The sequence below is a fragment of the Pelodiscus sinensis genome, chromosome 14, assembly GCF_052426305.1.
Source record: "Pelodiscus sinensis isolate ZL-2025 chromosome 14, ASM5242630v1, whole genome shotgun sequence".
NCBI lineage: Eukaryota > Metazoa > Chordata > Testudines > Trionychidae > Pelodiscus > Pelodiscus sinensis.
Genome location: NC_143065.1, coordinates 613,367 through 626,960, shown reverse-complemented (window position 1 = coordinate 626,960; position 13,594 = coordinate 613,367). Strand labels below are relative to the sequence as shown.

Sequence of the window (13,594 nt, the reverse complement as noted above, 5' to 3'; positions counted from 1 at the left end):
AAATTCATGAATTTAGCCTGTAGTACATTTTTCCTGTGATGAAGGTTGGATTACCTGAGCGAAATCATGACCACAGTGAAGTCAGTGGGATGTTAGCCAGGTATTTCAATTGGGCAGTATTTCCCACTCCGGTCAAATGTAAGTCCCATAGTTGTCTCCCCAAAAGAAAGGAAGTATTCCTTCATTTTATGATTGTAAAGGAAGGTCTTAGTCAAGCTGGAGTATCCTTCTTAAGAAATCATGTTGAGGATGGCATCACCGTATCTTCCTCTGTTCTTTCCCTACAGCTCTCTCTCGCTCTCTTCTCATACTTTGCATCCTCTTTAATATAAGGGGAATCAAATTGTGTCCATCTGGTGAAGGTTTCATGTGGTTTTTGAAGCAATTAAGTAGGACTTTCGATGTTGTTCCCTCAGTCCGTGGGGTCCTTAGGATATGAAATAGATGAGCTACATTTCTTTATCCATAGTACGGACAGATTTTGAGATGTTTATGGAAAAAGGAAAAATATTTGTGTGTGAATCTTTTTATTAGTACAGAGCCCACATATTACAGTGCTGGATGAATGGTTTAAGATGAAAAACCAGCCAGTATACATTTTTTTCTCTTTCTTTCTATTCAGTAATGCATCTATGCACACAGACAACCCTCTCTCTTCAAGTTTTCAAATGTAAACTATCTTGAAAAATACGGTTTAATAAGATGTTATTGGAATAAAGAATCCCAATCCTGGATCTGGAGATGATCAGGGTTCTCTGAAGTCCAAAGGAAGCTCTGGTTATTCTGTTTCCTTCCTCATAGGGAGGGAAACCTCATGATCATTTTAGTCTGATCTCTTGTACTTTGCAGGCCACAGAACCTCACTCAGTCCTCAAATAGACTTCTGATCTCTGGATGAGTTACTGAAGTCCTCAAATCCTGGTTTAAAGACATCAAGTTATAGAAAATTCATCATTTGCACTAGTTTAAACCTACAAGTGACCCATGCCCCCTCCTTGTGCTGGGGAAGGCCTGGGGAAAATTCCTTCCCCATCTCAAGTATGGCAGTTAGTTAGACCTTGATCACGTGGGCAAGACACACCAGGCAGATACCTATGGGTACGTCTACACTAGCTTGTTAGTTCAAGCTAGGTAGGGTAATTAGGGCAAGCGGAGTTGCAAATGAAGCCCGGGATTTAAATATCCCAGGCTTCATTTGCATGTTCCCGGGTGCCGCCATTTTTAAATCCCCGTTAGTCCGAACTCTGTGCCCACGGCTACACGCAGCACGGAATAGGTAGTTCAAATTAAAGATCCTAATTCGAACTACCGTTACTACTCATTCCACGAGGATGAGGCACAGCGTTCGGACTAAGGGGGATTTAAAAATGGCGGCGCCCAGGAACATGCATATTTAAACATATTTAAATCCTGGGCTTCATTTGCAACTCCGCTTGCACTAATTACCCTACCTAGCTTGAACTAACGAGCTAGTGTAGACGTACCCTATGGGATTATCCAGAATCTTTCAGAAGCTGTCTTGTGAATTTGCATTAATTAACCAGATATAACTTGCATATTATAGTCTGTGCTTGACTTTCTAGAGGCAAGTTCTGGTAATGCACATAAATGCTAAACCAAAATCTTTTCTGTAAGATCAATTTGGATGAATAAAATGGAAACTCTATTCTTTCCTGTACTCGTACTCTTGGGCCAGATTCTTACCAGTGCTCCTCACATGCAGGTCCAGTTGTCTGCAATTAGAGCTGCAGCTACTCAGCACTCAGTTGATCAGGGGTTCTCCATCTGTTAACCATTGTTGGCAGCATACGTAGCCCACAATGTGTGATGTGGGCTACATCCAATACTTCCGGAATGGCCGGGAGGATGTCACATGGGCCACAGCTGTGTGCTAATTGGGCTGCGGATTGAGAACCATTGCCATAGATGTATTCTATTTGTGCAGCTATAAAGGGATACCCAGATGCCAAAGGTGCAGCATGAAGCCAAGAAGCATAGGGTTCTAACAACATTTTACAATTGCTTTTATTGTTTTGATTATAGTCAAAAAAAATTGTAAAACTTGGTAAATTAATCCTACCTTCGTGCTTATCCTGAGCACCTACACAATCAAAACCTTTAAAAACAATGAGGAGTCCTGTAGCACCTTAAAGACTAACAGATTTATTTGGGCATAAGCTTTGTAGTGCCCAAATAAATCTGTTAGTCTTCAAGATGCCACAGGTCCCATAATGTAAGAACTAGGGGTCACCAAGGCTATGTCCACCCAACAGCGTTATTTTGGAATAACTGACGTTATTCTGAAATAACACAGTCCATGTCTACACAGCAAGCAGTTATTTCAACATGATGTCGAAATAATGGCAAGCTGGAGGACTTCTTATTCCGAATCCTGTAACCCTCATGTTATGAGGAGTAAGGGAAACTGAAGGGAGAGTGTTCTAAACTTGGACTTCCTGCTGTGTAGACAGCACCAAAAGCTGAAACATGCTATTTTGACTTAGGCTATGCAGTTGACATAGCTCAAGTTGCATAGCTTATTTTGGCTTTTGCCCTGCTATGTAGACATACCCCAAATGAAATTACTAGGTAGTAAGTTTAAAACAAACAAAAGGAAGTTTTTCTTCACGCAGCGCACAATCAACCTGTGGAACTCCTTGCCAGAGGATGTTGTAAAGACTAGGACTTTAACAGGGTTCAAGAAAGAACTAGATACATTCATGAAGGTTAGGTCCATCAATGGTTATTAGCCAGGATGGGTAGGAATGATGTCCCTAGCCTTTGTCAAAAGCTGGAAATGGATGACAGGAGAGGGATCATGTGATGATTACCTGTTCTGTTCACTCCCTCTGGGGCAGCTAGCATTGGCCACTATTGGAAGACAGGATTCTGGGTTAGATAGACCTTTGCTCTGACCCAGCATGGCTGTTCTTATGTCTCCTAATTGTTTATGTAGATACCAACTAACATTGTAACCCCCGTGATGCCTTTGTCATGTCAGTCAGAAACTGTTCCTCTTTCCATAGATATAGAGAGAGATCTATAGCTTGAAATCCTTACTTGTGATTTCAGTGGGAGTTAGGATTGTATGAAGGCTGTAGAAGCTAATATGTGGATAGACAAGTTTTTTCATACATATGAATTTTAGTTCCCTTCCTGTTCTTAGATATGACAAACTGCCTACTACATCTGCCAGGTCTTGCAGCACATGGATTTTTTTAATATAATAAATTAACAAGTAACTAACCTTACCTGTTTTTTTTTCCAGAGAATAAAACACACAAGTATTTTAATTAAAAAAAAAAGAATTAGTCAGAGTTACATTACCAAGCAGGATTTATGAGACTCACCATTAAAAGTTTCACAAGCTTAATTGCTTATAGTTGCCCGCTAAATAGAAAAAATACCCTAGCATTGCTATATGCTTAGGTTTACCAGAATTTTATTTTTGATTTTTCATCATTTTGATGGATAATATGGGTTTATTTTTAAGCCTTTTTCACATTTTCACAGTTGAATAGAATTATGTAAGAGTCTGACAATAATGACAGTAGCTGCTACGATTCAAAAAGTTAGCTATATAATGTTAAAAAACAAACTCTCAACATCATATGTCAAAATCAAACTCTTATGTTCTTAAGCAGCATTTTTCTTACTTTCCCTCTATTTGTGTTTTGATTACTATCAGTGGAAATATTTTTCATAAGATTGTGTGTGTACAATTAAATAGATGCTTTTTCGACATTTACCAGTAAAAAACTGAATTCTTCCAAGCCTACATATGCTGTATGAGTCCTCTGCTATCCACCCAGTTAATTTTCAAATTACACATTATGTTCCTAAACTTCACAGTAAGCATCCCCCTGTGGGTAATCCAATGATTGGAATTATGTCTCCCTTGAAAACCATTTGGCATCTTTACTATTGACATTTCAACAGGATTTGCAAGATTTCATGTCTCTTGTTTGTTCATTCTAAAGAATTATTTATTTTCAAAATGCACTGCAAAGCATGCTGAAGTAGAGAAAATGAATGTTTTTAAAACACCCAAAGTTCAGAATCTATTTTATAACACACTGAGCTTTCCCCCATTGACTCCCAGCCCAAACTAAAGTTTTGATGAGAATTTTGTGGTCTGAGATGTAACAAACGATTGGCGCAAAGTATTATTGATGGATATTATAAACTCTGTAGTTTTATTGAAGAAGCTGACAAGTAATGTGGATGTAATCAGCAGACTGTACCTTAATGAGGAATCTGGTGATGCTTTTTATGCTCTCATGCTTTGGCTAAAAACGCCGTAAAAATTCTAAATGGAGGACTATAGAAGTGATCAATGCAAGATGATCAAAACACAATGAGAGGCACATTTTCCTTTCTTATGTGGAGGCCTCTTTCAGACTGGTCATCTAATGAATGTCAAATTAAAATATAATAGACTTATTGGTTTCCAGACAGCCATCTTTCTACAGCTTTATTATTAACAATAATTTAATCTTTGCCAGCACTTTTTTTCATTCCTCAGCCCTTGATATGCAGATTTTTAAAAGTAGCTACTTAAGAAATAAATCCAGGTCATAAAGTTAAACCTTTATTAAAAGTGTTCCAAATTAAAAATAATGGAAACCCAGGATAACTATGGTATGCATTGCAGTCCTGCTCTGCAGGTATTTGAATTAAAATTTAATAGTTGTAAATAGAAAGTTGTTTAGCTATTATTTTCTTTCTCAGTATTTTATAATAACCCATATTTTACAGTGTGTGAAGTTTCACTTTGCTTCCCAGAAATACGTGAGAAAGGAGGGTATAATGATATGGCTAAACTAAAAAAAAAAAAAAAGTTACATGAAATATATTATTTGTATCAGCCAACATCCAAAGATACAGAAACTCTTCATTTTAGTAATACGTGTCTCAGAAAATAAGAGATCCAGAAAACAAATGGACTTAAAGATATCACAATAGAAAGCATATAGCATGCATTACAATGCAATGGTAAAATTACAATAAAAATTAATATACTATTGTGGGGCTTGATCCTTCACTACTGTCGTTACTAATTGGTATTCTAAGTTCTTGCTTGTGCCTTTTACATAGTGCTGTGTTAGCAGCAGTGCAGAGCCACCACTCCCCAAGGGGAGACAGAAGAGACACAATGCCTTCAGCAGTGCTCAGGTGCAGGGTGGGTGCAGCTTTTCTGGGGTGCAGTTTATTAGCCTTGGTAAACTTAATAAACTTCATTGGATTGTAAAAACAATGAGTAGTCCTGTGGCACCTTAGAGACTATTGAAAATGTATAGTATCATGTACTTTTGTGGATAAGACCCATTTCATCAGATGAGTTGGAATAGAAATAACAGAATCCAAGATATATACAACAGCAAAAGAAGTACCTGTCAATTGTAGGACTCCTGCTAATGAAGCTATTTAAGTGGTCTGGATGTGTCCTGTATATAGCTGGAGACCTTAGAAAAATTTCACAGGGATTTCAACAATTTGTACCCCAAACTTAGCCTGGACTAGTCCACATAACGGAGCCACTTCCTTGACACTGTAGTACAAATAAATGATGTTCACATAAACACCACCCTATACCGGAAACCTACTGACTGTTATTCTTACCTGCATGCCTCTCACTTCCATCCAAGACATATCACATGATCCATTGTCTACCACCATGTTCTAAGATACGATTAGATTTGCTCCATTCCCACAGACAGAGACAAACACCTACAAGATCTTTATCAGGAATTCTTAAAACTTAAATATCCACCTGGATATTGAAAGAGCTAGACAAGTACACAGAGGTCAATTACTTCAAGACAGGCCCAAGAAGGAAAATAACACCACCATTTACACCTACATGACATAAAACCCCCAGCTTAAATCCCTCCAGCACATTATTGACAACCCACAATCTATCCTGGAAAACAATCCCTCATTCTTATAGACCTTGAGACAGGTCAGTCCTCACCTACACACAACCTCTGCCCTCCCCAAAGTGAAGCAAATTGTTTCCAGCAGCCACACACCACACCTCAGGGGGAGGTTCCTCATGCTCACCCAGGAAACTACAAATTTGACACACATGCTGGGCTTGATTCTGTTATTTCCACTTCAATTCATCTGATGATGTGGGTTTACCAAGGAAAGCTCATGATAATTTTGTTAGGCTCTAAGGGTGTGTCTAGACTTCAGGGTTTTTTTTGAAAAAAGTGACTTTTTTCCGAAAAAGCTTTACCTGTGTCTAGACTATCGCTGCGTTCTGTTGACAAAAATCGAAAGAACGCAGCGGTTTTGTCGATGGCGACAAACCTCATTCTATGAGGAATAATGCGTTTTTTGAAAGTCATCTTTCAAAAAAAGGCACTATTGCATAAAAAGGGCTTTTTTGAAAGAGCATCTAGACTCTCGTTCGAAAAAATGAGCTGCTTTTTCGAAAAATCTTCTTTTTGTCTAGACGCTCTTTTTTGAAAGAGGCTTGCAGTCTAGACGTAGCCTAAGAGTATGTATACACTGCGGTATAAGATTGAATTAAGATACACAACTTCATCTACCTTAATTGCGTATCTGAAGTCGAAGTACCTTAACTCAACTTTTGGCACTGGCCATACAGCAGGAAGTCAAAGGAAGAACACTCTTCCTTTAACTTCCCTTACTCCTTGTGAAATGAGGGTTACAGTAGTCAGAGTAAGAAGTCTGCCATCTCAAAATTACTTTGAAATAACACTGCTGTGTAAATGTGCCCTAAGGTGCCACAGTACTACTTGTTGTTTTTAAAGTTACCGACTAATATGGTTACCCTTCTGAGACTTTCATTGGATTGTGTGCATGAAAGAGGAGTACTTGCAAATCCCAGACCCTTTTGAAGGATCAGATGCCTAGAGGAATACAGGCAGTCCCCGAGTTACGCGGATCCGACTTATGTCGGATACGCAGTTACGAACGGGGTTTGCTCCTGGTCTGCTGGAGACCAGCAGACCAGGGAGATGGGGAGCAAAGCCGCGGAGCACGCGGGCAGCGGACAGCCCAGACGCGCCGCGGCTGTTCCACTGCCGGCGTCCTCCGAGGCTTTGCTCCCCGTCTCCCTGGTCTGCTGGAGAGCCGCGGTGCGTCTGGGCTGTCCCGCTGCCCCCGTGCTCCGCGGCTTTGCTCCGGACGCCTGTGGTACAGCAGCTGGGGCGCTGCCAGTTGGTCCCGTAGCGCCGCTCTGGGCACTACTGGACCAACCCAGCAGCACCCCAGCTGCTCTGCCCCAGGCGTCCTGATTCAGCCACTGCTGGTCAGTTTCAGCAGCGGCTGAATCAGGACGCCTGGGGCAGAGCAGCTGGGGTGCTGCTGGGTTGGTCCAGTAGCGCCGAGGAGCGGCACTACTGGAGCAACCCAGCAGCACCCCAGCTGCTCTGCCCCAGGCGTCCCCAAGTCAGCCGCTGCTGAAACTGACCAGTGCTGACTTCAGGAAGCCCGAGGCAGAGTTGCTCTGCCCCGGGCTTCCTGGAATCAGCCGCTGATCACTTTCAGCAGCAACTGACTTGGGGACGCCTAGGGTTCTTAAGTTGAATCTGTATGTAAGAACTGGCGTCCAGATTCAGCCTGTTGAAACTCATCAGCGGCTGATTCCAGGAAGCGTGGGGCAGAGCAACTCTGCCTCGGGCTTCCTGTAGTCAGCGCTGGTCAGTTTCAGCAGCGGCTGAATCTAGATGCCAGTTCCGACTTACATACAGATTCAACTTAAGAACAAACCTACGGTTCCTATCTTGTACGTAACCCGGGGACTGCCTGTAGTAACTGAGCAGTCTTTATCTTCCCTTAAGAGCAGGGATTATAATGATAGTTAACCTCTACATAGCCTGCACAAAGTGGAGGTTTCTTTTTGCCTTCTCTCACAGGTAAGTATAATCTGGCCTTAGCTAGACACTTCTGTCACTGTTTTTGCTATGTCACATTGTTATGAAGTTATAGTTTGTTAAACAGATCTATATTAAATTCACGGCTTGTGGTGGAGGGAATCCCGTAGGCTGAAATCTAATACCCTCATTGCAGTTGCTGTAGTCTGAAACCTGTACTGTTTAGTTACTGATTTCTTTTTAAAGGTAAACAGATTTATTTCTATTAAAAATGTTTTCTTGCAGGAGCTGAGGGAATAAATCACAATGAATTATGTGTACTTTGCTTGCATAATATTCTTGTGCAGCTCCCTCATGGATTCCTCACATATCACTTGTTGTTAAAATATATTTGGTGAATGTATTTGAAAATTTCCTGGGCCAATAGCATTTCTGGCACCACCACTGTGTCTGTTTGTTACTAAAAGGATTACTAAGTCCTGTCTAACTTCAATACTCACTTCTTTGTTGTGTTTAGAATTCTAATATTCTCCCATTTGATAACACTGAACCAACTATATGAACATATGTATTTTATTCTGCTCATGATTTCATCCCCATCTAGTCAAGGGACCTTTTTTTGACAGGAGGGGAAATACAAGTAAAAGATGGTTTTGTCTCTCATTTGTGTCAGTTTATGATGCAGAACAATGCAAACTGACTTAATGTCACTAACATGCCACAAATTCTGTTTGATTTAGACTTGAAAACTGGCAGTTTAAGATTACCATTGCTTCTTAATAATAAATGACTATTATTAATTCATTACATATAACCATAGTATGTGTGTTTTGTTACATAGTTCCATTAAAACAATAATTTCTTATTATGTTCCCAGCATGGAGACATCTCCTAGAAGTAGGCTTCACCAACAGGTTTACACTTGTTCTACTTCCCCTAAGGCAAAATATCAGCACTGTCATAGAAAAGGAGAGAAACCCAAAATTTAGGCTTAGCTGTTTAACCTGGAAAGGATCAGCCACGGAAGATGCCCTACACCCCCTCAGGCTCTTGGGGGAATGTCTACACTACAGAGGATTTTTTCGGAAAAATGGCCTTTTTTCCGAAAAACTTCAGTTACTTCCACACTGCAGTTGCATTCTTCTGAAAGAAAACCAAAAGAACAGAGGGCTTTTTCCAACATTGGTAATCCTCATTCTATGAGGAAGAATCCTTTTTCCGAAAGATCTTTTTCAAGAAAAGGCGTGTGTGGATGGGGAAGAGGATGTTCTTTTGAAAGAAGAGGAAAGAGGAAAAATCACAAGTGGCCTGGTGGCCACTCCATCCATAGTAATCACAGCTGAAATGCAAGTGCAGATGCTATCTTTTGAAAAAGCAGATGGCTTTTTTGATGTGCTTTTGCAGTGTAGATGCTCTCTTTTGGAAGAAGTTTTTCCAGAAGATCTCTTCCGGAAAAGTTTCTTCCAAAAGAAGCCTGCAGTCTAGACATAGCCTGTGTGTTCTGCTCACAGCTCTCCTCTTTTGGAGTATATATGTTGCTACAGTGTGGTCATTGAGCTAATGTTATACTGGATCAAATCTGGGTCCATGTTGTCCAGTACCCTGCAACAGTCTGCAACAGTAGCCAAAACCAAATGTTTCAGAGGAAGTCTATGAATTCTTGCAGCCATGCGTTGAACAGAGGTTGTAGTTGAATGGTATATAATACCTATACCCTTGTTTTGGGATTAGATAGTTACTTTAGAGCCATGTAAGTGTAAAGGTAGTCACATGTTTCACACAAATATGCAACAGGATCTTCCTATTCTATTTTATGTATCTTACAGATAGGGTACAATGGAGTTTGAATACTTGTCACCCCAAGCACTTCTACAGAACAGAATTTTGCAGATGTTTGGCAAAATGTATATTCTGTAAAGGAAAATTAAACATTTGCCAAAGTCTGCATTAAGAATAATTGAAATATTTGGCAAACCAAGATATTTTTTGGTTCATAAATTGTAGGGGTGGTGGTTCTACATAGTGTAGCTGTTGTGATAATCTGTATCCACTTCAGTTCTTTGCAGTTTCCAAACCACTAAATAAAGATTCACATGAATGTGAAGGAAGTTCAGAAAACCACTTCCCTGTTATTCATGTGTATTCAATGTACCCGTCTGGCTAGCTGAGACAGAATCACAACATGATATTCTGTGAAAAATGAGTTTTCTATTGTAGCTTTGTATTTTTCTCTTCCTGCAAAATAAAATTCACATATTTAAATGTCAGGTTTTTTAAGTTGTTTTTTTACACATGTATTGATGCAATTTGCAATATTTTTTGTTCTTGCAATATTGACTGATTCCATTAAATCAGAGGCTATACGGCAGTATAATCCAGATACATGAATGTATTTGTATACATGTTTAACAATCTGAAAACTAGTATATAAAAATGATTTCTTGTGATCAGCATTTGAGAGTGTGTTTTTTTTTCCTTCCCCTGATAGCACTGAGGAGTCGATCAGGACGGTCCATCATCAATGGAAATTGGGCAATTGATCGACCCGGGAGATATGAAGGAGGAGGAACTATGTTCACATATAAACGCCCAAATGAAATCTCAAGCACTGCAGGGGAGTCCTTTTTAGCAGAGGGTCCAACAAACGAGATTCTGGATGTCTATGTAAGTCTGTCAAATTCAGATTAATCTTGCTGGTGTAAAACAAAAATTCTGGTCTTTGTTCACACACGTCACTGAAAACATAAGCAATAACAATAAATAAATGCCAGCATTCAGTTTAATCCTTAAAGATGACTGTTTTAGATGTTACAATAAAGGTCCTTTGCTGGTACCTCTGAATTGCCTCTGATCATAAGAAATCTAAACAGTAAAAGGTACTTGTGTTACCCCAAGAGTTTAGCGACCCAGGAAAACCAATTTTATTTGTTGAGTAAAATCAGTGGCAAAGTATACTATATTCTTTATTTCATGAGAGCTGGATTTCCTCCAGACACTTTTCTACTGAAGCTAATTTGACTTAGTTTAGATTTATAGTTACTCAAATCAAATGTGTGAAGCAGGTCAAGAGCTCTGGCAGATTCAAGCTTTTTTGGTTCTATATTTTTAAAAACTATATATATAAATGAAAGCTACTGTATGTATTAGATGAATCATTCCTGGGCAGTGTTGTAACAGCATGCTGCATTTGGAAATCCTGAGCAGCAGACACTCTGCAAAGCCATCACAGAACCAAATTGCAGGGGAATCCAGGCTCCGTTGAATTCAATGGCAAAAGTATTGATTTCAATGGAATCAGAATTTCACTCAGTGAATTTTTGCTATTATTCAACATTGAAATAAAAATGCAATTGTGCATTAATATAGCATACTATAAATACATTGTGCATATAGGCATATTCATACCCCCATAACAAATATAAAATAAAATATATTGGCTGTAAGGCCACATGTAGTGTAGGTATACAGTCCAAATTGATAATATTGGTTGTTTTAATTGGCCAGCGTTTGATTGTCATTAATCTCAACAAGTGATGACACATGATACAAAAATTAGTGCATGACATTTTTATAGAAAGTGCATTGGCTCCAATAACTGGAAAAGTTACAAATGGCAAAATAATTAAAATTAACAAATGTATTGCTTTATTTACAAATTGTATTATTAATGTATTGCTTTAATGAGGCATAGCATGTGAGATGGGGAATGATTTTTTATTTGTTGTGATGTGAATTTTTGACAATCAGATAAATGGGCATGTTACCAAAGGGAAAAAAAAAGGATATTATGACACTTACATAAAGAATATTGGGTGGTGTGAGCTGAGATGCTGTGAAGTTTTTATTGCCAAGAAATTGGTGCAGAAGGTACAATGACTGCTTTTCCCAGAGAGAGAAAGGAAAGGAGCCATGTGTGATTCATGCAGGTGCTCCTAAATAAGTATAATCAAAAACTTTACAGCACCCTAAATTATTCATCATAATAAAATGCATTTTGGTTTTTAGAACTCTTATATCTCATGGCCCATTTGTGCCTCTATTATTTATTGATTTAATCTTTCCCTGTTTCTCTCCCTTCTTTTTTTCCCCTTTGTGGCATCTTATTTGCCATGAAAATAGCAAGGTTGTCATGGGTTTGGGCAGAGCTTAGTGACTTGAATTGTGGGTTCTTGCTGTGGACTGGCCCCCTGGTTTGGCATCACTCCTCCCCTTCCTCATGTTTCCTGTAGGATGCTAGGACCATTAAAGGCTCATCTAGGCTGGTCTATAGATCAGCATTCTCCCCTTCACAGCATTTTGGGGTGCCTGAGGAGCCATCTGTGCTGGTGTGTTCTACGATGGGGATCAGAAAGTTTTAGATGAAAGAAAATTATAGGAGTTTTGTTAATAGCATAATCACCCTCGCCTGGGTTATGACTTTCTAGCTACGCAAAGATAGCTAATATTAGCATAAACCAGTATTCAATTCCTCAACCTCCCTGAACTTGGCAGTTCTGGTCTTACAATTTCTGAATCTTCTACTTCTCTTTAGCTCCGAACCCTGGGAGCTTTGTATGCAGGTGAAGGGCTATGAAGATGGTAATTCCAACAGGCCGTCAGTCTTTTGTCTTAGTTCTTGCAGTCTTTTTCTTTCCCTCGCCAGGGATGTGTCTAGACTACAGGGGTTTTTAGAAAAAAGTGGCCTTTTCTCGAAAAAACTTCCCTTGCATCTAGACTGCTGACGCGTTCTTTTGAAAGTAAATCGAAAGAACACGTCTGTTTTTTCAACCGCAGAAAACCTCATTTTACGAGGAATAACACCTTTTTTTGAAAGTGCTCTTTCGAAAAAAAGGTGCTATGTAATGCAAACTGTGCTTTTTCGAAAGAGAGCATCCAGACTGCCTGGGTTCTCTCTTTCAAAAAAGCGGCTTGCTTTTTCCAAAGTACTGATTGTAGTCTAGACACTCTTTTTCGAAAGAGGCTTTTTCGAAAGTATCTTTTGAAAGAGGCTTGCAGTCTAGACATAGCTCACATGCACAGGAAAAGGCTCTCTAGTTTTGTGGATGCAAAATTTAAACAGATAGATAAGCTGGAATAGGAAATCAGGCCCAATTTTGTTATGCACATAACCCAGCTATGGTACAAATTAGGGATATTAAGTAGCAATTAATTCACTACTCAAGTAGTCGATGGAATTTCCATCGATTACTCAATAAAAGGGGCGCTCGCTACCCCTGCTGTGGCTCTGCAATTTATATGTAATAGGAGTCGGACGCATAGGCAGCTCGGCTCTTGCCATATTTCAACTGCAAAGCCGCAGCGGGGTTATCTCCCAGAGGAAGTGTGAACCAGGAATGAGCAGTTGTGACTCTGCTTCCCCTGCCACCTCCCTCACTGTGGAGATGGTGCTGGGGGGAATTGGCTTTTAAGCAGCTCCCGCTAGTACTGGCTCCTGCTTCCCCCTGCTTGTTGCCTCTGCGGAGGCAGCAAGGGTGGGTAGGAAGCAAGTAGTCAAGTAGTGACTCGACTACCCAATAAGCTTAGTCAACTACTTGAGTAGTCGCTTACATATCTAGCACAAATAGAATAAAGTGCAATCGTTACAAAAGATTACACTGCCGCTAGCTCCGTGTGAGTTGTTTTGGGAAACACTGTGGAAGAAGTATGGGAGCCATAGAAGAGCTTTTCTTGAAACAACCCAGACCATTGGCTCCTAATCTGGAGACAAAAGGAATCTGATGAGATTCAACAAAGACAAGTACCAGTGA

The 13,594-nt window shown here is 39.8% G+C and overlaps 1 protein-coding gene across 2 annotated transcripts in view; it reads left to right on the top strand.

Annotated features, from left to right (window-relative positions):
- Positions 1-13,594, top strand: part of THSD4 (thrombospondin type 1 domain containing 4) — a 687,220-nt gene that overhangs the window by 556,518 nt on the left and 117,108 nt on the right. For both annotated transcript variants that reach the window (XM_075897743.2, XM_075897744.2), the window contains one exon: positions 10,336-10,511. In XM_075897743.2, coding sequence (XP_075753858.2) covers positions 10,336-10,511 — 176 coding nt within the window. The remainder of the gene's footprint in view (positions 1-10,335; positions 10,512-13,594) is intronic.